At 45.9% G+C, this 26,196-nt stretch overlaps 1 protein-coding gene across 2 annotated transcripts in view; it reads left to right on the top strand.

Annotated features, from left to right (window-relative positions):
* The window catches only part of PIEZO1 (piezo type mechanosensitive ion channel component 1), a 119,520-nt gene that overhangs the window by 39,303 nt on the left and 54,021 nt on the right, over nt 1-26,196 (top strand). For both annotated transcript variants that reach the window (XM_035117665.2, XM_035117666.2), the window contains exons 2-4: nt 14,034-14,129; nt 20,431-20,553; nt 25,845-25,887. In XM_035117665.2, coding sequence (XP_034973556.2) covers nt 14,034-14,129; nt 20,431-20,553; nt 25,845-25,887 — 262 coding nt within the window. The remainder of the gene's footprint in view (nt 1-14,033; nt 14,130-20,430; nt 20,554-25,844; nt 25,888-26,196) is intronic.

Here is a 26,196-nt window from a genome sequence, read left to right as displayed (position 1 = left end):
CTGAGAAAAAATACAGTTGGTCAGTCTTGAAAACCAGGACTTGTGACTTTGCTAAGGCATGCTGCATTTTAAAATTCAGGATATTGTATAGTGTTTTGTGAATGAAATATGCAGCAACAACAAAATGGCACTACAGTATATCTGTAGGTGTGAACACATTCCCCAGTGAGGCTTGCAATAGTAACTTGCTTGGCTGCCTGTGGCAAGTCAAATTTCCCCCCAGGTGATCAGATGAAGAAACTTTTGAATAATAAAAAAGAGGGTGGTTCTTTTTCTTTTATGACATCATAATGCCACAAAGAAGGCACCAGCATGCAGGCTACTAAAAATATTTGGAGACCTAATAATTTCTGTAACCATATTTGCAAGGCTGGTTACAGAAGGGATGCTTGTGGTGTCTAGTATTCTGTTGCAGGGCATGCCACCAAGTCACAGGGAAGGACAGGTGTATCCATAGCTATTAACAATGCCAAGAGGGACCTGTGTGAAGCGTTCCATCTTGGTTTTCTCCCTGCCACCCTCCCCCACATAGATTTCTGTTGCCATTAAACATATTCAGTCCACATTGGCCTGTTTTGGGGTGATTTCTCTTCTTATGCTTCCCAACCCCCCTATTTTTTTTGGTAGGGTACTTTATGCAAACTTTGGGTACTTCTACCTTCCGCTTCTGCATGGGTGATACTGTTTTGGCTGCATACAGATCAGCACTCAGTGAGTGAGTTCGCTCTCTTTATATATATGACACAGCTAAATTGGACCTTCGGGGACAGTTTATCTTGGGGTACCAGATAACAGGGGGAGGTCTGTTGTCTTCAAATGCTGCTAGGCAGAAGCATCTGGCTGGCCACTTTAGAAACAGGAAGCAAAGCCAGGTGGGCCTATGTCCAGCAACTCCAGCCAGGCTGTTCTTGAGGAGGCAGCTGCCTTGCTGGGGTTGTTCCTTACCAAGTTTCCCTGCCCTCAATTCCGTCGCCCTCCTCTGTGAAATGTCCATAGCATTTATTTGCAAGGTTTATAAAGCGATGCCTGGTGTGTCTTAAGGAGGGGTTTTTCCCTCCTGCTTTCCTAATACTGGACTCCAAAGGAGGGTCATTTGATGAAGCTGAATGTGGGGGGGGGGGTTCAGGACAGGCCAAAGGAAGTACTATAGGACTTCTTCACACAGTGCAGAGTTAAACGATGGAATTTGCTCCCACAAGATGTGATCACGACTTCCAGCTTAGGTGGCTTTAACAGTGGAAGTGGGCAAATTCATGGAGGAGGAAGAGAAGTCTAGCAATGGCTGCTAATAATATTAGCAAAGCGGAGCCTTCAGGATCAGATGCAGCTTACCTTTGAATGCCAGTTGCTGGGGAGCAGCAACCAGAGAGAGCTATTGACTTACTGTGGGCTTCCCAAGGCTAAACTAGCTACCGCCATGGGAAGTGGGATGCTGGTCTAGATGAACGGATCTTGGTCTGATTCAGTAGGTTCTTATATGTAAAAGGGAAACACGGCAGTGTAAGCTGAGTAGAGATTTAGGGCACAGGGTTACCTATGCACCTCTTAGACTGGTATCTACCACAGCTTGCCTTTGTGTCTCTCTGGGCATGTTGTCTGGTGTTTGCGGCGTTTCTGATCAGATAGCTGCCTGGGCAGATAAAATTTCCAGACACACGGGGTTGCAGCTGTTTCATGGCTATCACAGGAGATTGCCCTGAGGAGCTGCATCACACCCTTGCTCCAAATTCCTCCACCAAGTTCAGGGCTGGACAGATGGTTTCACTCCCAAAATTAAACTAGGTTTTTTTTGTTTTGCCTAAAAATAAACCCCAGCAAAGAGGAAAGTTGATCTTGCGATTGCACAACAGAGTAGTTACAGTCAGGCGATGAGCCAGCTGGACTCTGAATCCTCTGTGGCAAGAGTGCATGTAGTTTGGTCCATCAGAGAGCCTGTGGACCTGGTGCTGATTTCTAAATTAATAATAATAATAATTAATAATAATATATTATTTATACCCTGCCCATCTGGCCGGGTCTCCCCCGCCACTCTGGACGGCTTCCAACACACATCAAAATACATTAAAATATCACAGACTAAAAACTTCCCTAAACAGGGCTGCCTTTAGGTATTTTCTAAATGTCAGGTAGTTGTTTATCTCTCTGACTTCTGATGGGAGGGCGTTCCACAGGGCGGGTGCCACTACCGAGAAGGCCCTCTGCCTGGTTCCCTGTAACCTCACTTCTCGCAATGAGGGAACCGCCAGAAGGTCCTCAGTGCTGGATCTCAGTGTCTGGGCTGGGACCATCAATAGAATAGAATAGAATAGAATAGAATAGAATAGAATAGAATAGAATAGAATAGAATAGAATAGAATAGAATAATTTATTGGCCAAGTATCAACCATACTTGGAATTTTGCTATGACTACATTGCAATGTAAAGAAAAACATACCTCATACAAACAGTATTCCCCTCACAATACAACAGCACAGCGAAAAAGACCCCATACCACCAACTGGCCTCCCTTCCGCCCACAACTACAGATTCAACAATTTGATGGCACAAGGAAAAAAGCTAAAAGTGTCTCTATTGGAGGCAGACTAACACCGATTACCCTTTCTGCAGTTCTTACTGCGCGTTGGAGCCACTTCTTATCCAGCTTAGAAGCTGTACCATACCAGTTCTTTCTCCCACTTACCGTACATACAGTTGCAGTTACTGACTGGTGGCAGGGAAAGTAGTTTTACACATGTAAGGCATAATTTCTGCACCAGGGTTCCTCCACGGCATCTGTTTTCAATGCCGGAACCCTGGAAACACAAATCATAATTTTAAAAAATAACATGGAAGCATCTCTGATTAAGTTCAGAGCGCATTCCATTTTTCACTCACTACAGAAAATCCCTACATAGTTAGGAGAGCCGCAGAGGCAGAATATCCAGCCCATCTGCACACACGGGGATCTTCTTCTTGAAACTGAATCAGGACAGACAAAAGTAATTCTTTACACAGCATGTGGTTAAAACTATGGAATTTGCTCTCACAAGCTGTGGTGATGGCCACCAACTTGGGTGGCTTCAAAAGAGGATTAGACAAATTCATGTAATTGCAATAAGCCAATAAGTTGTTGTGTGAGCTCCCTCCCTCACACCAAATCTGGGTTCTTCGATCTGTTCAGAAAAACCAGCCGTATCAGCTGTTATGAAAGCAAACAGAAACTAAAGTAACCATAATTTACAAAGCCCCTGAAAACCACTAGAAGCTGTACAAAACATTATTATGAATTGGCCAGGTGAGAAAGAAAATAAAGTTTTGTTGCTCTGCTTACCGTGAGCTCTAGGGATGGAGAAGGACTGAAGAGGGGAATAAAACAAGACAGGCTGCATATGGTAGCCTTTGCCACTCTAGTGCTCTCCAGACAGGGGAGCCGAATTGGGCCCCATGTTATGGGTGCCCAGTGTGCGTGATGTCATGACGTCACATTGCAACATGACATCATGACATCAAGCACACACCCCAGCCTTGGAACTGAAGGTCAGCATCTCTGAGGTCTTACAAGGCCTTGGACATGACTTTTGGTGCTTCACGAGGCACCAAAAGTTGCGTTGGGGATCCTCAGCGCCCACAACAATTTTTTGTGGCTGCTCAGGCCCCCAGCGCCCCCTATAGTTGGTGCCCCATCTCCTGATATTTTACGTCACAACTCCAATGAACTCCAGCTGTACATAGTCTAAAACAGGGGTCAGGAAGGTTTACCTCACCTGGGCCGGTTCACTCCAGCAGGGATCCCTCTGTGGGCCGGATCGCGCGCCCGTGATTTTCGGCGTCTGCGTTTGCGCAGACTTGATTTCTGGTGCTGCAGAAGTGAGTCCCTGCGCTGCGCCGGTTTAGTGCAGTGCATGGGGACTTGCCAAGCGGGCGGCTCGGTTCGGGTCTGGCTCATGGGCCAGTTAAACAACCCCGTGGGCCGCTTGTGGCCCATGGGCCTTAGGTTGCCGACCCCTGGTCTAAAACATCTGGAGGGCATTTGATTGGGCAGGTTGGAATAGAGTGTTGGATGTGGAGTTTTTAGAGGGCAGAAGTGAAAGAAGATTGAACAAATTCCTGGAGGTTAAAACTATCCGTGGCTACTAGCCATGATGGCAATGCTCTGCCTCCGTGGTAGCAGGCAGTAATTATTTTGAATTCCAGTTTCTGCAAACCACATGAGGGGAGAGTGTTGTTGCACTCAGGTCTTGCTTGCAGATTTCATAGAGGTCACAGTAAGACTGCATCCAATTTGGCCTGATCCAGAAGGGCTCTTCTTATGTTCTTATTGATACTCCCTGTAGCAGAGACCTACCTCTTTTTTGCAACTCAATGCACATCAGAGGCATTGTTTAAATAAGCAGAAAATGCAGGTATTCATACGACACTGGATTTTCTGCCCCTCCCAGCTCCAACTTGGTACAGGATTCTACCAGCTCAGCTATCTTGTCCGGTTCTGATCTGTTTACAGCCACAATTAATTCTCTGGGTCAGACTATTGACAGCTGCTGTCACCGTTTTCATTTGCCATCAGCCCAGGATTGGAAGAAAGCAAATGCAGGCTTGCCCTTTTAGATACTGGCAAAGTGTGCCAGGTCTTTAGCTTGCTTATTACTGAGGCTGGCTGTGTGTGCTAAAGAATCAGCATAGTCAACAGGTAAATGAAGCTTATGTGGGTGAGAGGTGCAGGCGGAAGGTCAGACATGGAAATGCTTCTCTGCATACATTCATTATTGTTTCACACTCCCCGTTTCTCAATCCTTTAAATCTCATTCCTTGCGCCGGGGAGCAGAAGTGCAGAGAATGTTGTTGCAATCATGTCCTGCTTGTGGGCTTCCCAGAGGCATCCGGTTGATCACGGTGAGAAAAGGAAGCTGAACTAGATGGGCCTTTGGCCTGATCCAGCAGAACTATTCCCAAGTTCTTGCTTTTGTTCCGAGGGCTGCTGCTGTGACCTGCAAACTGTGATAATTCCAAAGTCACATGCCATAATACATCACTGAACAAAACACTTTTGAGTTTCCTCCTTTGCTTTTTAATGATTAAAAAACCAACAACTTACAATTGAAGGAGAGGCTGTCACATATCTAAAGTGCTAAAAAGATAGTTCAACTCCCAGGCTTCTCAAATCTGTAAGATTTCTCCAAATATTGAAACGCTAATCGATGAATTTCTTTTCCTAAAAGCTTTCACTGTTTAAAACAAAAAATGAGGCAAATCTTTTGGACCTGGACCGCAAATTCAGTCTTTAATTTTGTCTTGCTTGGCATTATTCCCACAGTAAGTTCACTTAAAACCTGCTTGTTGTATTTCCTCCTTTCCTTTCCTCCACCAACAGCACAATTTATAATTGTTTAGCACACAGTTAAATTGCTGGAAGTTATTTTCTTTGCATTTATAAGTTTGCATATGCTTAAACTAAGATTTTGCAAATGGGCTAGAATACAGTACAGCCTTTTTCCCCTCTGGGGCTGAGACTGAGCTTAAATGGAAGGGTTGGCTTGGCTGTGTAGGGGGTTTTTTTGCAATAAAAACTGGTTGGTTAAAAATAATAATCAGAGGCCTGTCCGAACAATAGAGTTTTCAAAAGATATCCAAAAGAATACAGGGATGACTCCTACCAGAACTATACAGGCAAGGAGTTCCACAGGGCAGGGCTTGGTCCCCATTAAAGGCTGTTGGCACCACCAGAAGTTCCCCATCGGAAAACTCAGTGATGAAGATGGAGCAGAAGGAATCAGGTGGTCGTTAAGAGACTTTGGGCCCAAGTTGTTTAGAACTTTGCGAATTAACACAACAACCATTACCTTGGGCCGATAGCAAATTGGCAGCCAGCACAGTTCTCTCAGCAAAGGAGTAATGTGTTGCCAGGAGTAACTTGCTCCTGCGAGCAGCTCTGGCTGCCACATTCTGCACTAGCTGGAGCTTCTGGGCCAGACAGAAGGGCAGGCGAGCTCCCCATCTACAGAGTGCTGGTATTTTTAGACAGAGGGAAGGTATTTCAAAGACAGCCCTCCTCCACCTGGTGTCCTCCAGATTTCTTGGAATACTTCCTGTATCGGGAAGTTTTTAACGTTTGATATTTTATTATGTTTTTATATTCTGGTGGAAGCTACCCAGAGTGGCTGGGGAAACCCAGCCAGATGGGCGGGGTATAAATAATAAAATAATAAAAATACTAATACTTGTTAGCTCCCACCTGCACCTCTCATGCTGGCTGGGACTGGTGGATCAAAGACACAAGGTAGGGGAACAGCACTTGTGGGAGCTGTTCACTTCAAACCCATCTTGCTTTGGAGAATTCACTTTTTTCTGGCACAGGGTGGGGTATGTAGGAGGGGATGTCAGGTTCCCATCCCTCCCTCCCTCCCTTCTTTCCTTCGCCTAAACAGAAAACACTCCTTTTGCATTTGTGAATGGGAGGAGATCCTTATAGTGGAGTGAGGAGACAGGCAGGCGAGCAGTGCAGACAGGCGGCTTGCTTTGGAGCTTAGAATGAGAGGAAATGGCAGTATAGCTGTGCTTCTCCACCCACCATCACCACCTTGCAAATTTGTCATGTGCAAACTGAATGTTGGAATGCTGATAATACCTGGTACAGTATTTAGATTGCTCTTGTGAATATCAGAAGCATTTTGCACACATTATCTGGCTGTAATCTTCAGAACAAACCTGTTGCACACCTCACTCAGGCCACCTGGTGGGTGAGAGTCAGCCTGACTGAACTCGGCCTCAACAGCCACTGCTGCTACATGTGTGCTCTTGTCTTTGAATGGGGACATACTAGCAATGTGATGTGATGACAGTGCCAAATCAAAAGAATAAGGAGCTGGCATTGTTCCAGCCATGTGGAGTCACTTCCAGAGGACTTGTTGAAAGGCCAGAGGAGCAAAGAAGGGGTGACAGTCCCAGTCGCTTTCCATTTGCTCTTATTCCTCACCCCGCCCCTTTCGCCTGGCGAATGTTTCTTCATTCTGGGAGAATGTGCACAGCTATTTCAGGGTGCAGTGAGGGGAAGCCCAGTGGGTTGGAGCCTATTCCTTAAGTGAACAGACACACTACAATTTTGCAAAAAAATCCTGTGGATTTTTTTTTGTCCAGAAACAACACACGCTGCAGTTTACCCCCTTCTGCTTGTTTTGTTTTTCTGGTGAAAAGAGCTGGCAGCTGGCTGGTTGGAACGGGAAAAGGGAGACGGACCCAAAAAACCCATCTTCTTCGGTGCATTTAGAGTTGTGCAATCTTATGTTGGAGGAGCTGATGGGAAAGGTGGGAGGGGGTGGTGGAGGAAAAAGGGAGGGAGGGAAGGAGGGGGAAATCTGACATGTTCTCTTTTCAAGTGATTACAGTTTGTTTTCTTAAGTGGTTGCATTAGTGGAAATTGGGCTGAGGGGAGGGGAAGTCTGGCTCTGCAAAGCTTTAGTAAAGAACCATTGCTAGGAGCCCCTGGGGAAGAAGGGGCAGCTTTTCTTAGGTCATGTCCTTGTGCGTACCCCTTTTTTTTAAGGGGGTGTTTGAACACCATGTGGCACCTGCTGTTCACATGCAGCTCATGCTGGTGGTCTGCTTGGCAGGAGAGGTTTGATAGCAGAACTCAGCCCAGGGGTTTTGGCCTTTGAAAGGACAAGCAAGGGCACTGTAGTCATGTCTGCTGCTCTCCCTTTCGAGAGACGTCTTACTGGAAGGCTAATTTCCTTCCCTCTCTGTTTTGAAAAGTGATCTCCTCCCCACCCTGCCACTTGCCTTTGGTTCACTTTCACCTTCATTGTGGGTTTCCAAAGCGATTTGTTCATAGAAAGTCAGAAAGGTGAGCCGAGCCCATGAAGCAAAACAGCACAGGCTGCAAAACCTCCCTCTGTGTATGTGTGTTTTCTTAGCCTGAGGGCTGTGCATACACCCTTGGCCAACCCTGCAGGGTGTGTGTGCGTGTGCGTGTGTGTGCGTGCTGCATGCCAGCAGTGGATGTGGTCACCCTACACTCTTGCAGGAAGAGACACATGAGAGACATGTGGCAGAAGACAGACAGACAGACAGACAGACAGACAGACAGACCAGCTCATCAAATTTCTATGCCCATGGACTGATTGGAAATGAAGTGTGATGTCTACCCCAAAGCATTTGCATGTGGATGCAGTATTGAGATCAGGATTGCGTATAACCGACCCAATACCATCATGAGCACAAATCATTGTAAATGAGCAATAAAAAGGACCTTTGGAGGTGGTGCAAAATATGCCAGTGTGTGATTGAATCTCACTGTCTGAAAGTACCCCCACACTGGGGCAACTCCTCCTTGGAGGGGATGGAAAAAACTGCCGCTCTGGATGTAGTCAACCAGAGCGATTTATATATAGCAAGGCTGATCCCTGCAGCTGAGCCATGTCTGGGTGGCGGTGTCCCCACATCTGTTTGCTGCACCCAAAATGTGAGAAACAGGCAAAGCAGCTACCTAAAAAAATGAATGCATCTTTTCAGCAGTTCCTCATAGCAACTGTCTTCAGTGGGGTGGAACCAGAGGGGTGTGGAATTGACAGTCTGCCCAGTAGTGGGCATAGTCTGGATCTTTGCCCATTTGCCTCCCAAACTGTCCTCTGGATGCACTCTTATTTCAGCTGCCTCCTTGAACATGCCTCTTTTCTTCTCTCTCGCACTCTCACCACCCCAATTCCTGGTTTTGTTTTGTTTTGTTTTTCAACAAGGAAATGCATATTAAGCAGTGCAGGGAACATTTCAGTCCCCATGAATGTTTTATCTCCGACTGCTATATTTAAATAAAACAAACAAGAAAACCATAGCAGGGACAGTTGAAACCAGCAGCTCCAGAATTAGAATACAGTGAGGAGTGTAACACTGCAGCCCCATCTGCACTGGTCATTTGAAGCAGTATCATCCCATTTTAAACAGCCATAGCTTCTCCCCCAAAGAATCCTGGGAACTGTAGTTTGTTGAGGGTGCTGAGAGATGTTAGGAGACCCCTGTTCCCCTCACAGAGCTACATTCTCTCTTTCTGCGGTTTCCAGCAAATGGTATTCATAAGCATACTGACTCTAACTGTGGAGGTGGAACACAACCCTTGGGGTTAGCCATTCATTGCCTTACACTCCCTGAATTTGTCTAATCCTCCATTAATGCCTTTCCTAGTTACAGGTAGGTAGCCGTGTTGGTCTGAGTCGAAGCAAAATAAAGAAAATTCCTTCAGTAGCACCTTAAAGACCAACTAAGTTTATATTTTGGTATGAGCTTTCGTGTGCATGCACACTTCTTCAGATACACTAGAAACAGAAGTGTCAGACCCTATATATATACAGAGGGTGGTGGGGGTGGGTGGGAATGGGTGATGGGCTGGTGGGAGTGGTAAACCTGTAGATGGCTGTTAATGGCTGCTGATGGCTGCAATTAGTCCTGGGCTGAGGTGCTAAAGAAAGCTTGATCATGCATAATGAGATAAGAATCCGATGTCTCTATTCATCCCAGGTGCTTCCATGGTTTTAAGCTTGGTAATGATTTCCAATTCAGCAACTTCTCTTTCCAGTCTGTTCCTGAAATTTCTCTGTAATAAAACAGCTGCTTTGAGATCTTGTATAGAATGTCCTGGGAGATTGAAGTGTTCTCCTACTGGTTTTTCAGTCTTATGGTTCCTGATGTCAGATATATGTCCATTTATCCTTTGGCGTAGGGTTTGGCCTGTTTGTCCAATATAGAGAGCTGAAGGGCACCGTTGGCATTTGATGGCATACACAATGTTAGAAGATGAGCAATTAAATAGTCCTGAGATGGTATGTTGGATGTTGTTGGGGCCAGTAATGCCTTTCCTGTTTGTGACCTTCACTAGCTCTTGTGGAAGCAAATTCCACAGTTTAAATATGTGTTGCACGAAGAAGTACTATCTTTTGTCTGTCCTTAATCTTCTAACAATCAGCTTCATTAGATAGCCCTGAGTTTATTAAAAAAAAACATATTACTAAATTTCTATCTTGCCCTTCATCTGTAGATCTCAGGACGGTTCACAACATGGTTCTAGTATTATGAGAGATGATGATTTCTCTCCATTTTCTCTGCACCAGGCACAATTTTATACACTTCTACCATGCCACTTCTCAGTTGCCTTTTCTCTAAACTAAAAAGCCCCAAATGCTTTGCTCATGGGGGAATCGTTCTACCATATCCTTTTTTGAGGCGAGGTATCGGTGGTGCTTTCTCATTCAGGCTCCAAAATACTTTGACTAGTCTTTGCGTATTGTGTGCCTCAGTTGACAGAACCGGCGGGTGAGGGTACATTTGCTGCTCCACATAGCAGAATCTCAACAAAACATCATGCCACAGTATACCAGTTACTGTCTAAAAGTGTCGTAGGCTAGAAAAAGTTGCATCACATTACATGAACTCTGGTTCATCCAGCGAAGCAAATTGGCCGTGGACTCAGGATAGACAAAATAAAGCTTTTGTTTTTCACAAACACATAATTAGCCCAACTGCCACAGGAAGTGGTGCTGGCCGCTGGCTTCAATACTTTTTAAAAGGGGGTTAAACAAATTGAAGGATAGACAAATCTATCATTATATGTGCTAATCGGGCAACCACAGAAACAAGAGCAGGACTGGAAGTCTGTGGCCCTTGGGGTGTTGCTGAACTACAAGACCGGCCATTTCTGACTATTAGCCAGGCTGGCTGGGGCAGATGGTAGACAGTACTATTGGGAGGGCGGCATAGGTTCCTATACCTGGACCCACCTCAGACCTGGAGAAAGGATAGGGAACCTGGGGCCAAGGGCGGAGGAAGGGGGGTGCTGTGGGGGCGGCCCACCCCAGGTGTCATCACTGAGGGGGATGACATTTGGCGTGTCCCTCACCTGTGACTCCGCCTACCCCGAGCCGTTGGGGGAAGGGGCAGAGCTGTGCCACCTTGCCGGCTGCCTTCCCCCCCCTTCCCCCTTCGTTTTGAAGCTCAGGGGAGGCTTGGGAGTCACAAGGCTGCTTCCTGGGGGGGGGCTCCCCCGAGCTGTCATAAGTAAGAGGGAAGGGAGGAAGGCTGCTGGCAAAGCAGCGTGGCTCCCTCCCCCCCCCCAGGAAGCAGTTTCACCCCCTGGGACACTCGTCGCGCCACTCGGTGCCGGAGCAGGTAGCTCCGCCTCTGCCTGCGGCCCCACAGCAATTCTTCTCTAACTCTTGTCATCCCTGTGTGGGGCAAGTGAGTTCAATGGCACAGGTGAGCCATACCTGTTTGAGAAGGGAAAATAGCAAGCTCGTGTGTGTGGTTTTTTTGGGGGGGGGGAGATACCCTGTGGGAAGGGGAATCCCTAAAGGGGTGAAATGCCGCCCAAACTGCCCATCAGCATGCTCAGTAGGCACAGAATCCTGACTGTTGTGGGATGGGGGAATGGAATACTGGGTAGTGGAGGAGGAGAGGGATGACTGGGGTGGAATCCTAAACACAAGCACTCCGCACTGCAACATTTTGTTGCAGAACATAAGAAGAGCCCTGCTGGAACAAATCAAAGGCCTGACTAGTTCAGCCTCCTGTTCTCACCATGGCCACCCAGCTTCCCTACAGGAAGAGTAGCTCAGTTGGTAGAGCTTAATCTCTCAGGATTGTGGGTTCAAGCCCCACGTGGGACAAAAGATCCCTACATTGCAGGGGTTTGGACTAGATGATCCTCACGGTCCCTTCCAACTCTACAATGCTATGATTCTAAGCCCACAAGCCCCATTTTTCTGTGACCACTGGCTCTTTTAGCTAAATGGAACCTTCATGTTCAGTGGTAGTAATGCCGCTGTATTCAGTGAGGGTTTACAAACAGGTAAGAGCACATAGGACTGCACCATTTTGGCTCAATCCTGTGCATGTTTACCTGTGAAGGAAGTCCAGCTGTGCCCTACAGTCCTCTGTCCCTGCTAGTGGGTGTAGAGGACTGAAGCCTTTGCATCTAAACCACATTTTTAGTTATTTAATGTAAGCGGTTCAAAAGAAAGAATGAAGTAATTATGAGTGTAAATGCAAACAAAGCTTCATAAACAGAGTCACAAAAGTAGCATGAAACAATTAGCAAGATTAAAATGTTACCAAAAAGCTTGAGAGAGAAAAAAGGTCTTTGGTGCAAAATATATATGGTAGGGACCTAGCCAACATCTCCTCCAGCAGTATATCCTAAGTGGAGGGCCACATACCTTTTCATTTAAAGATCCTGACTTGTTTAAGAACACTTTAAATGTTTAATAGATTATTGTATTTTAATGTTTTGTTGGAAGCCGCCCAGAGCGGCTGGGGAAACCCGGCCAGATGGGTGGGGTATAAATAACATATTGTTGTTGTTGTTGTTGTTGTTGTTGTTGTTGTTGTTGTTGTTGTTGTTGTTGTATATCCCTGACTCCCATTTGCTGGCGGTGGGGGCAATCAGCAGCAGAGGGCTATTTCTTTCATGCGCTCTCTGTGGGCTTCCTAGGAAGCCTATGACTAGCCACTGTCAGAAATGGACCCCTAAACTAGATGGACTTTGCAGCCTGATCCAGCATGACTAGCCATGTTCTTGTGTGTGGGTCTTCTTTGATCACATCTGTGTTGTTCCATTTCTCTTGGGCGATGCTGGCCAACTCCGGAGAGCGCTTTGACCCTAGATAGCTCTCGCCTCTGTGGGCTTGGCTTCTGCTCAGATTTCTTAACCATCTTTCCTTTTACTCGGAGCCATCCAGAGGGAAACATCTGTGGCCTCTCTGTTCTCTGCCAGCCCTGCTGGGTGGTTCAGCAACGGCTGATCAATGTCTGACCCAGGAAAATGACAGCTTGTTTGGGCAGCTTGGCAGGATTCAGTCCTTTCCCGTGAGCTTGCCTCCTGTGATCCCGTGGAGAGGGATGGAAAGACATAAAAGAAAAGAACCTGGAAAAATCCAAGCAAGCATTTGTTATGCTTTTAGGAATCTCCCTCTTTCCTTGCTCCATTCCCCCCCATTTGTGCTCATTGGGGCTGAAGCCCAAACAGCCAGTTTATTCATCATCCATCCTGTTCTGCCTGTGTGACGTTTACAGAGTGGTTAGATGATGCCCGGTCATTGTTGAGCATTTGTTCAGATTTTTTTATATGAAGGTTGCATATGGCAATAAGCATTCATCCTGATTTGTTTGTGGGGTGTTCCTGTTAGTCATTCCTTGATCCCACAGTTTTTGGTGCATTTTCGCAACACTTCCCAAACTGCAAGAAGACCATTGGGGGGGCAGGGCGAGCTGTTTCAAGTGACTTTCTTGCACTAAAGACCTTAGGGATGTATTCATGACATGGCTGACATAAGTCCATTAATCTTGGTGGGTCTACTCTGAGTAAAATTTAGAGACAACCCCTTTCATTCACTTTTAATTGTGCTGACTGCCTGCTTCTCTGCAGGCCCTTTTGGGTGTTAAGATCAGTGGAAGGAGCCTTCTTGGTTGTTCAGCCTCCCTCAGAAATTAGGGGAGTCTGGGCAACAGCAAGGGCATTCTCTTTGGCAGCCCCTAAATTGTAGAATTTCCACCCTGCAGAGGTGTGCCTGGCACCTTCACTATACAGCTTTCCACAAATGCTGAAAACACACCTCTTTACCGTGGCCTGTGACATCTGAGATGTATATATATTTTAGGACACAGCCTATTACTGTGGATGTGATTCATTTTTAAAAACTGCTGTTATTGTTATATTTATTTATACTCCGCTTTTTTCCTTGATGGGATTCAAGGCGGCTTACAATTAAAAACAGGTACTGCTAAAAACAGAAAAAGCGATCATTAAAATACAATTAGACATTGATAGGATTAAAACTCTATTGAATTTATAACCATTGTAGCCCACCACGAGACCTGCGGGAGAAGGGTAGGTAATAAATATAATAATATTAATATTAACAACAACAACAACAAGCAGTAGCTTCCTATATTTGCATGTCCATCTGGTAAGCAATGTAACATGTAGCATATGTTATCCATCTTCCACAAGAGATGTGTTCAGAAGCAGCCAAACCTGTGCTAATTCTGTCTTTGCCTCTCTTTCCCGTCCTCTCCAGCATGCCTGTTCCGGTTCAACAGCCTCTCCCTAGTGTACCTTCTCTACCTCCTGCTTTTGCCGTGGTTCCTGGGCCCTACGGAATATACCATTAAAGGTAAGTGTTTTTCCACCTTTGTTTTTTTTTCCTGTGGAAGAATGGAGGATCTTCCATTCCCAACATGGGGCTCTTCCACACTCCCCCCGTCCTGTGCATAGAAAGTACAGGTCCAATCAGTTTTCCCCTTGTCCCATGTGTTCTAGGCACAGGTCCAAGCAGCTTTGCCTTTGCCCCACTGCTTTCTCTCAGAAAACCCGCTCTTTAGCGCTAAATTGGAACAAACGACATTTTGAACCCTTGTCTCCCAGACCCTAGTCTGACACTCTAATCCAGGCATGTCAAACTTGCGGCCCTCCAGATGTTTTGGACTACAATTCCCATCTTCCCCAACCACTGGTCCTGCTAGCTAGGGATCATGGGAGTTGTAGGCCAAAACATCTGGAGGGCCGCAAGTTTGACATGCCTGCCGGACACCACCTTGGCTGAGACCAAAGTTTGTGGTCTGCCACTGAGCTGTGGCCCTTCATCACTTCTTGAAGCTGCAAATGCCTTAAATTAGTTCAACCATTTTTTAAGAAAGGGCCTTCAGTCGGGAGTCTTTGCCATTCTAGCTACTTGGAGATGCCAGGGATTGAACATGGGGCTCTGTGCATGCAGAACAGGGGCTCTGCCCTTCACCACATCTTGCAGAGGCAATTTCCTTAAATGAATTAAGCCATTTAACAACGAGGCGCATGGATCCGAACATGGATTTCCAAACAGCCGCACATATGACTGTGGATCCCCTGGCTTTGCATTTCCGATCTGGCTCAGCTCAGCTTGGCCTGTTCTCAGTTGGTCTCCTCACCAGATGCTGCAGCAGATAAAAGTGTAGGAGAAGCTGCTGCACAGCTTTGTGGGGGGAGGGAGAGGCACAAGATTTCCCCACCTAGCTCCAGCTTCCTGCCATCCCTCTGTTGCTTGTGACAAGACCTGGTAGGGTTAATCTCCCTAGTTTCAGTGTCCATCCTTCACCTCCCCTCTCTCCAATAGGAAGGCTTTGCTTTCCTCCCCGAGAAGCCCACCCCAAGGGGCTCTGAGCATCTGTACCCTTTGGCTGTGTGCTCAGCCACTCCCCAGCCAGCCCCTGGCTGTGTGCCTCAGTCATCTCCGGTCTCTGATAGCCAATGTAATAAACCCTTCCTGTTTGGAAGGATAGGGCTGTTTTGCCCTGCCCTGCCTGGTGACTGCTTTTGCTGGGAGACATCAGGAGCACTCTGACCACCCAGCTGACGCACGGCAGGACATGCACACTCCTATAAACCTGGAAGGCAGTCACGCTCCTTATCTGAAGCAAGCGGGAGGATTGGGGGGCAAGTTCTGCCCAAATGTCAGACTATGAACACATGTACATTTAAAGCACCCCTCGCCAAGAATCTTGGGAACTGTAGTTTGTTCAAGGCACTGGGAAGTGTAGCTCTGCAAGGGGGTAAACTACAGTTCTCAGGATTCTTTGGGGGGAGCCAAGTTCTTTAAATGTATGCTGTGGGCTATCCCCCACCTCCCTGGGCCCTTCCTATTTTTTTTAAAAAAAGAATAATAATAGAAGGCAACCGCTGAGTGAAAGCTGGGAAGAGAACAGTCACCAGCAACTTCACAAAACAAATGGAAAACTAACTGGCTTGGCGCCCAGGTGGGCAAAGGCTCAGAGAGAGGTCACAGGGGCAAGACTTAACATGGCCAACACACGGGATTAACTTGGGTGTTAACTTGGGTGTTGGAAGCCGCCCAGAGTGGCTGGGGAAACTCAGCCAGATGAGCAGGGAATGAATAAATGAATAAATAAATAAATAAATAAATAAATATTAATCTGGAGGTGTATGCTCTCTGTTCATCACAGTCAACACCTAGGCCATGCTGTGGTCTCGAGGTTGAAGGAGTTGGCTTGGAGTCCTCTAATGCCGTCCTGGAAGGAAAAGGATAACTGCTTATGTCTGACAATATCCATTTGAGCTTCTTGAAGACAAGTGGTAGACTTGTCCCCTGGGACTGCTTAACTGCTTTTATTTGTTTTTATTTATTTAAAAGCATTTATAAACTGCTTAATATTTCAAAGATATCTAGGTGTGTGTACAGTCCAAGAAGGAAATAATTTATCATGCAAACAGTAAAACAGGAACTCAACCTAAAACAGTGAAACGGCAGTATAAAAATAAATAAAAATGTATAAACGTAAATATGACAGAAATTTAGAGGATTAAAAGGACATAAAACAGTATCTAAAGTTATGCATCAGGCAAAGCCTGGGCAGGGTTTGAAAAGGAAAGCCTTTTAAAGAACACTTTGGTGGTGCCAGGGGCTCCGACAGAGCCTGCCTGCCTGCCTGCCTGCCACCCCCCCTCTCTCTCTGTGTGTGTGTGCACGAGCATTGATCAAAGCTGTATAACTCCTGCTGAATGCTTGAGATCTGGGAGTTTTTTGTGTTCGCACCAAGGTCCTACCTGCTACAGAAAGAGAGTCCGCTCCCCCTTGGGCTCAAAAGAGCCCTCCAGATTTCTTCGGATTACAACTCCCAGCAACCACAGCTAGCATTCAAATTGCCCTCAAACATCTATTTTGGCCCTTTCCGTTGGGATTAAAATGTTCTCTGCAACCAAGGAGCAGTGAAAGGAATCTACCAGTTTCATTTTGTATCCTTTTAATTTTGCCTTCACCTCCCCTTCCTTCCTGAAATAAATTCAGTGTTACTTCTTAACATCAACAGTACAGATTGTCCCTGGGAAGTTAACCAATTTAGTTCTCGCATAACTGGTGGGGCTATTTTACTAAGAGGTTTCTTCTATCCTTGAAAAAGATTTCTTTTGCTGGCTGCCTAGGAAGTGCTAAATTGTAGCAATCTGATAAAGCTGACCTTTATAAAGGTTTGAATATCTTTGACACCCCCTCCAAAAACAATCTCCATCACATACCTACATACCACGTCAAACTAGGTTTGCAAATAAGTTCACAAAAGTTACTAGTCCACATGACTACATTGCCTATCTGTGGTGTCTTAAAGGGGGGGGGCAAAGGCAACTAGGTAATGGATGTTTACAGTTCTACCCATGATACAGACAGGAGGGCAGAGAGGCTTCAGTGGCTTCGGTCACAGTGCCTGGATTCAGGCGTAACACTAAACCATGGCTTGAGCACTACGAGAATGAGCATGGCCTTCCTCCTTGGGCCTGCCTGCCTGCTCCCCCTCCTCCTTGCACGCCCTAGACTGTTTAATATTTAACTATGGTTCGTGAAAGCAAGTAGTTTTTATAAACTGAGGTTTGAAGTTGGCTTGTTTCCAAGAACTGTGGTTAAGTTTCACAGGCTTAGGCTTGGGATGAGACACTAAACCGCAATTAATCTAAAATGGAAACGACAGCTTCCAAGCTCCTCATTGTGGCTGAGCCTGGTGAGGGGAGGCTAGACTTGTAACAATAAAACTATGGTGAACTTGCCCAGTGTGTCTGCAGATATACTGAGATGCGGCAGCCCATCCGGTACGGCACATCCTGGTGTCCTGTCTTTTTTTGCCTGTTTTGTGACAATTTCAGCATCAAGCCTCCTTCTTACTGCTGTTCCGTTCTGCTTTCTCCCTCTCTCTGTCACTGGTAAAGTATAGTTAGGAACAAGTGGTGGTGTGTGTGTGTTTGTGTGTGTGTGTGTGTGTGTGAATAGTGCTAAAGAGGGCATCTTCGAGTCTCCTTCCTTTTGTGGTCTCCCCTCTCCCCAGTCCAGGCAGCTTGGTGGTTGTTTTGTCCTGCTGCTGCTCCCTGGCGTGTGAGGCCAGTGTTTAAAATTATAACCTGGTTTTTGTTCTATTCATAGCTGTTGGGCTGTGAAATGATTAACCAAGAGACCTCAAAATGAAGCTGGACTTCTGTACCTGGAAAGGCAAGGGGGCGTATGCAGGGTGGGAAAAGTTCAAGACGCTGAATATACTGCTGTGTGCAGTATATTGCAGATTTCAAAATTACGACAGGCATGGAATATAAATCAAATAAAACAACAAAGTTTGCAAACTAGGTGCACACTTTCCACACAAAAGAGGGAAAGTCGCAAAGAAAATGGGAGGAAGATAGTTTGCAGTCTTATCAGGCTATTGCCCCAGTTTAATGTTTTAGGGGCAGGATACTAAGTCTAGCCGAAACAATCTCTGTGAATTTTGGGGGCACCAAGGACCCTCCTATCTTGTTACGCACACAAGAGATTCTATCTATCTATCTGCTAAGGAGTGTTGATTTCTTTGCTAGTGCCAATGTCTAAGCTTTGCTCCACTAGCCCTGCAGTGTGAATGGTGATGAGGCTCTTCCTAGCAAATAAATTTGGTGGCAGAGAAGTTCCCCTAGCCTAGATCTTGAGCACTGTATTTGTTTGTCGTTATGGGGCTGAAAGTACTGAACTTTGGGGGGTGGGGTGCAAAGCTGTGCTGTTGGCCAAAGAATGACACTAAATACATTACAGTCCAGAAGCACTGGGAAGAAATTCTCATCCAAGCAGGCTTAAGGTAGCAGGGGAGATAAACTGTCTATATGGCGTAGTTCTTAATCCCCTGCAATGTATGGCTGGTGGGTGTGCTGGTCTCTGGACTTTATTACTGTAAATTAAGTGATGCCTCTTGCAAGTGGTCAGAAATCTTATTCTTCATTAAGAGTTTGTGCAAATCCAGTTGATGCAATGTGTTTGGATCTCCTGGGTAGCTTGCATTTTGTACCAGGTGAAGGATGGACCGACGGTTTGTCTCGGTATAAGCCAGCGTTATACGTGGAAGAATTAAAGTATGAGTTTTGTAGCCTTAGAAGGAAGGGGAATACCATTAGGGCATCAAGGCCAGTTCTCCACCGAGGGTGGAATCCTTCACACATCGTACCCTTTTTCTATTCTGCTCCCTCCTCTCCAGTGGCCCTACATTGTGCCTCTTGCCTCTCCGACATTGAACAGATCCATAACTGGAACCACCACTAATGGCTCTACCTGTTTAAATATTTCATGGCTTTCATGCCATCTGAGACTCCCTCCCTCGAAAGAGCTAGAAAGCAAACTTACGGTAAAAAAAGAAGGAAAGAAAGTGAAGATTTTTTGGAAGGGCTGCTCCCCTCCTCTCGGGCAGCTGCCAGTGGTCCCCTCTAGGGATACTCTGAATGGCTGAAGGAGAGTCTTCTCTCTCTCTTTTTTCCAGTCTGGAGAGGAAAATGTGAGCTCTCCTCTCCCCACCCCCTTGCGCCTTCCCCCGCCTTCCTGCCCCATCCCCTGCCGGCAGCGTCCTTAGATTTATGAGGCGTATGCGAGGAGCACAGGGGGCTTAGCAGCATCTGGTGGAAGATCTGACTCTGGCCGTTCCTTGCAAGAGATCTCGTTGGAATTTTCCAGCTGTGGGCTGCAAGGTGAGCAGCCAGCAACCCAGAGGGGTCCTGGCCAGAGCTGCAAGGAGCTGCATCGTTGTACATCAAATGCCCTCCTCCTCCTCCTCTTGGGATGGCCGCGGTGGGGTGGACCCTGGAGGCTTAACTTCTGGATCCATGTAGGCCAAGTCTCCATGATTCAGCATCCTCCAAGCCTATTACGACCCTATCCAGGGTCTCGTCAAACCGTCCGCACTCCTGGGCAGTCATTGCAAACAGTAGGCAGTAGGCTTATTAAGACCCTGGAGGGCTGCCATACATGGTTGGTAGGCTGTGCTGAGCCTGGAAGGTCATGAGGTGTACATGCCTGGCTGAGGCCAGTGCGACAGATTAGAGGAGGAGAACCTGGCCTCAAAGGAAAAACAAGAGTTTTGTGGCATCCTCAAGACTAACAGATTTATTGTGGTTTAAGCTGTCAGGGAGTAAAGCAGTTGTGGGAAACCTTTTGCCCTCCTGATATTACTGAACTCCATCTTCCATCAGCTCCAGGCCAGGGATGATGAGAGAGTTGTGGTCCAGCAACATCAGGAGAAGAAGAGTTTGGATTTGATATCCCGCTTTATCACTACCCGAAGGAGTCTCAAAGCGGCTAACAATCTCCTTTTCCCTTCCTCCCCCACAACAAACACTCTGTGAGGTGAGTGAGGCTGAGAGACTTCAGAGAAGTGTGACTAGCCCAAGGTCACCCAGCAGCTGCATGTGGAGGAGCAGGGATGTGAACCCGGTTCACCAGATTACAAGTCTACCACTCTTAACCACTATCACCACACTACCCCACAGGGGCAAGCATTCCTTAAGCTTGGAGTAGAGCCTCTCTTTTTTGACAGATGCATAGTGTTATCCTCAATGGGCAAATGCATGCCCATAGAAATCTGCCTGATAATGTACACCCATTGCTTCTGAGCACTTTGAAATAGCTCTTGCTTTTCTACTTTGTCCTGCAGGTCACACAGGGCGTCTCCTCCGAGCCCTCTTGGGAACCAGCATCCTTTTCCTCCTTGCCCATTTGGTTTTCCAGATATGCCTGTACACCATCCCCACCTTGGACCAGCTACTGGGACACAATTGTGAGTACCTTGTTCCCTTCTGCTTCTCTTGGGATGTTGCCATCGAGAAAGACATAGACCGCTTCCAGCTGAACTGTTTACTGAGCATTCATCCCGATTTGTTTGCACAAAGCTGGTGGTTAAGCTGTATGATGTTGGCTGTTTATGGAACATTCATTCTGATTTGTATGTGGGGACGTTATATGATGTCACGTCAGGCAATTGTTTTTAGTGCACTTTCCTTACCACAAAAGTCCACCTTTTTGCAGGGGGATGTGAGTTTGTTGTGCAAGGCTGAATCTACTTTAATTGCACAATGTGAATTCGCCAGTACTGTATGCAAATTGAATCCTTCCTGCAAAATAGCGGAATTCTGGAAGCAGCTTTAGAGCAGAAGTAACTGTTACAAGAGAAGTGCAGGTTTGGGAACTGGGTAATGATAATGCTGTGGGCTGGGGAGAGGTGCATTTGCCAGGAGTGAATTAATGGGCACAAGTCACCACAGGTCTTCTTTTTTTTTAACCCTCTTCCAACTGAGCTCCAAAACTGGACTGGGTGTGTGTGTGTAGATTTTTAAGGCAGAATATGCAGGCACGCTAAGAGTTTTTAAGCATCTTCCTGGCCCCCAGACTTGGCTGCCCCTCCCTTACAAGTACCTGCTGCATTCTTGTTGTGGCCAGGCATTTGCTGTGATAATATTAACTCCTGCTCTTAAAAGATCAAGGTAGAGCAAATTTTATGCTTTTGCATTCCAAATATTACATGCATTTTGCTTTGCAGCAGATTAGAAGAACTCTGTTCCTCTGCTTTTCATTTGCACATTCTATTTGTATCTGGCTGTGCAACAATTCCCCTTATTGTTTTTCTGCTTTCTGCTTTCTTTCTTTGTTGTTATCTAAAACTTGTTTTGTAATTTTCCTGTGCCTGAATCCTTTCAGACATAGTGGCAATGCTGTATGCTGTTGTTTTCTTTGTTAAAATCAATACTTTTTTTTGTAAAGAACTTTGTTCCCGTCACAGCCCTCCAGCCTCTCAAGGAAAAATGCCACCCTGCTGCCTGGCTTCAAATGCTTTGATTGGTGGTGACACTTTGGTTTATGAAGCTATTTACAAGTGGTTGTAAAAGAGGAGACCCAGGAAGACCGGGCCTGACCCTGAGCATGGCTGGAATGCGAGGCCTGTGATCCCCTGGCCCTTCTGTTTTTCTTGACGTCTTTCTCTGCCAACTGCATGCAGAGTCTGCTGGGGTATGCGTGCTGGGCTGGGGGAATTAGGTGGGGCTGTCTGGCAAGCAGCGTGTTCTCTCTCTCTCTTTCTCTCTGCACAATGGAATCAGAAGCATCAAGAAACGTTCCCTGTATGGAAATCCAGCCTGGACAGCTTCTCCTCTCCTTCTCTGGATGGAACAACTTCGCCTGTCAGAACTTAATTTGTCACTTGTGATGCTCAGGAAATGGAACTTCTCTCCCAACAGAAAGTTTTGAAATTGATGGCCTGTTGTGGTTGGGTTTTTTTTTTGGTGAGAACTCCAATTTTGAGATGAAACATGATGGCTTTTCAAGGTTGATCACAGCTGTTCATTGGTCCCAGAAACGTCTCAATACACTCTGCTCTGCTCTCTTCGTTTCTGCTGAGATTCTTAAACAGGACAAGTTTTTTCATCTTCTCTGCCTCCTCAGCATCAGGCCTATAAAATAAATGGCTCACAAGCTGGGCCCATTCCCCCAGCCCCAGAATAGTGCTGCTACTTTCCTGTTCTCCTCTGCTTTTCAACTTCTCAAAGCAGTTCCTTTGGAAGAGCTGCCTCCGAGCTTTCGTAACCCTGGGCTTAGTCTGCTGGCGCTGACCCCTTTTCCTGGCAGGCTTCCCTTCTGGATTCCCCCAACCTGATAAGATGAAAAGATTAGGTGGTTCCCCCACAAATAGAACAAGGGGGTTGGGGAAAGGGTGTAGAAAGAGCCCAGATTGTGTTTGCTGCCTTCCAGACCCAGAACTTACATGCATCACTGGTTAGAATAGAATAGATGAATAGAATAGAATAGAACAGAATAGAATAGAACAGAACAGAACAGAATAGAATACTTTATTGTCATTGTACATAGTACAACAAAATTGAATGCCATCCCATAAAAAACAAAATAAAAACACAATTACAGACACCACACACACACACACACACACACACACACCCCTCCATCACAACTCCCTGGGATCATATTATTTAGTTACAGCATTTAAGATGGTTATAGCTCTTGTATAGAAACTGTTTTTTTAATCTATTCGTTCTTGATTTAATTGTTCTGTATCTCTTGCCCGAAGGCAATGGTGCAAAAAGACTATATCCAGTATGAGATGAATCCTGTAAAATATTATTTGCCTTTTTAAGGCAACGGAAGTTGTATAGTTCTTCCAGAGATGGGAGAGGATGACCGATAATCTTTTGGGCTGTGGTTATGACCTTCTGGAGCACTTTCCTATCCATGACTGTGCAGCTGGAAAACCAAGCACAGATACAATATGTAAGAATGCTCTCTATGGAGCCTTGGTAGAAGGACACCAGCAGTCTCTCACTCAGCTTGTTCTTTTTTAAAAGTCTGAGGAAATATATTCTCTGCTGGGCCTTCTGTGAAGGTTGCAGAGCTGAGCTTCCTTACAAACTTCACAGGTAGCTCAGTTGGTTAGAGTGTGGTGGTGATAACACCAAGGTTGCAGGTTCAGTCACTGTATGGAGCAGCTGCATATTCCTGCATTGCAGGGGGTTGAACTAGAAGATCCTCAGGGTCCCTTCCAACTCTACAGTTTTGTGATACTGTATTTTTGGAAGGTGGCCCCAATTAAATTGACGGCACTTTGCTTGTGAGCTACAGAAGCATGCTTAGCTTTGAAGTGATGTTCAAACATCTCATCCTTGAGGCTTATTTGTTTTGATTCTTAAAACATTTAGCAGAAGAAGAAGAAATAGAATAGAAAGACAGAGAAATCAGTTTCATTTCTGAAGGAATACAACCAAGGCAAACTGGATCATGTTTGTGCGGAAGGACATCTAGGAAAAGGGAAAACTAGATTACAAGCCACATCTCTGCATACATCTGGCGAGTCACTTCTCCAAAGACTTGAAACATCCAATGATTATACTCAAACATTTCATTATTATTATTATTATTATTTATACCCCGTCCATCTGGCTGTGTTTCCCCAGCTACTCTGGGCGGCTTCCAACTAGCAGCCTCCTATCTGGTGGTGCTTAGGGGGTCTCAGAAACCGGAAAATCAGTACAGTTCTGAGATCAGTGGTTAAAAATCAGTGCAGTTTTGAAAGGGTTGGTCTGCCATCTTGATTCAATATGGTGTCCCATTGTATGCAAACGTAGGTGGAAACCTGCTTCTTGATCTCAAGAACTTTTGTGCAAATTTTAGTGTCCAAATGCATAGCAAGCCAACAACTTTCCCAAAATATATAGTAGAGTCTGAGCTGCTCAGCTCATATGCAGTATATGACAACTTTGTGCAATCCATGGGTGGTGTTCCACACTAGTACTTCTCACAGCAGACCCGCAGTAGATAGGATACAACCCTGTGGTCCATGGGGTCATGAAGAGTTGGGCACGACTGAGCAACTAAACAACAACAACAACAACAAACCACCTTTCCAAAAACAAACAAATCAGGAAATGGCTTGTTGATCTTAGTAGTCAGTAATATTCCCTTAATTTGGAAGGGAAGGTCTACGCATGCAATTATTTCACAGATCTTGATGAACCATTAATCCTGTTTATTCCAGAAGCTCTGCATGCAAATGAATGCTTTTAAAACAAACCAGGTCATCAGATATATAATACCTCAGTTTTCTACTTTTATTGCCTTTAAATCTCAGCCAGCAAACCACCGTATATAGAGATAATTTGAAATGGAAACCTTGAAACCTGTTTTTCAAATCAAAATGTCGTATTCTAGCAAAACACCCTCCCACAGCTCTCCAAACCTTGTCAGGGCTAATCCAGCCCTCACCAACCTGGGGTCCTCCCTCCAGGTATTTTGGACTACAGCTCGCAACAACTCCAGCCAACTTAGAACCAGCAGATAACCTGAAAGCTGCATTCTGTGCCAGATACCAAAGTATGTGTTTCTACAGCATGCTTGCAAGCCAATGAAACAGACAGAACTTTAAACAGATGCAGGTGTCTCTTTAGGATGATTGGGCAGGAGCCCACACTCTGTTTCTCCCCACTGGCACCCTAATTTATAATTTTTATCAGATTCCAATGTTCGTTATCCCGTTAAGTTCTTATGTATCGTACCAACTAACATCCTTCACAGATGTTCCCTCCCTTATCAGTTGTGATAATTCAAGCAGTCCTGCTGGCCTGAGAGTCATGTTCTGAATAATTTCTGTATTATCTTGCTTGGTTTACGCAAACATGGTTTAGAGGTGCTTAAAAGAAAGAATGAAGCAACAATCCAATGTAGTTTTCAGCCCTCTGTGAACTTCATCCACCAGAGATGGTCTTTTACGTGCCATTGCTTGTTTCTGGCATCTCAAAGGAAGTTAGGAGCTTCTGATCTTTCAGCTCATTCCAACCCCCGATTTACCTCTTGAACATGGAGACAAACCGGTAATTGATTTCAGTTCAGGAGTGGTCATATCAGCCCGTGAAGATAGAAATAGAATCCTTAAATTACTATAATCATTGGCTGGCACTTGCTTGTACATGGGGCTGCCCTTGAAGATAACTTGGAAACTTCAATTGGTCCAAAGCGCAGCAGACAGATTTCTGGCTGAGATTTTGTTTAGATCTCGTATAGCCCCTGTTTTGAAGCAGCTGTACTAGTTGCCTGTTCTTTTTTGGGGCCTCATTAAAGGTGCTCATGCTAGTGTTGAAATCCCTAAATGACGTAGGCCCCAAATATCCGAAACACCATCACCTTCACTGCAGACCATCTCAGATGCTGAGATCAACAAAGGGGGCCCCTTCTTAGTAGTTTCTTTGCTGTCAGCAGCTTGGGAGTGGTGGTAGCCTGGGAGAGGGTCTTCTTTGTGGCAGCCCCTACAGAGGCTGCATCTGACATCTTCATTGTACAGCTTCTGGCAAATGCTGAAGAAGCACCTCTTTACCCTGGCCTTTGACGCTTGAAGTGCATATTTTTAGGACCCACCTTATTTTGGGTGGTTGTAAGTTGTTTTAAACTCTTTTTAATATTGTGCTTTAATTGTTGTAACCTGCCTTGTGACCTTTGGGTGAAGTACAGGATGATGATGATGGTGGTGGTGATGATGATGGCAGCTAATGGACTCTATTTTCCCTCTCCTTTCAGGCAGCACATGGGAAACTCTTGCACAACACATTGGAGTCACCAGGTAAGGGTACAGAGGAGAAAGGTGAGGGCAAATCCTTTTAGAGCTGCATCCCTTGGGCCATCCATTGCAGCATGCCCATTGGGAAGATGCGTAGGCAGAGAGACAGAGTGTGGAACGGAACTGAAAGCTGTGTTTTTAGGCAGCTGGGAAGTCATGGGGAAGAGGGCATGGGAGCTCAGTGTTCTGTTCTAGCCCAGAGGTAGCCAATATGACACCCCCTCCATATGTTGCTGGACTACAGCTCCCGTCATGCCTCACTACCGGTCATGCTGGCTGGAGCTGGTGGGAGTTGGAGTCGCACAACATTTG

This window comes from Zootoca vivipara, chromosome 6, assembly GCF_963506605.1.
Source record: "Zootoca vivipara chromosome 6, rZooViv1.1, whole genome shotgun sequence".
NCBI classification, from domain to species: Eukaryota; Metazoa; Chordata; class Lepidosauria; order Squamata; family Lacertidae; genus Zootoca; species Zootoca vivipara.
The sequence above is the reverse complement of the archived record's forward strand: the minus strand, read 5'-3'. Positions and strand labels throughout refer to the sequence as shown.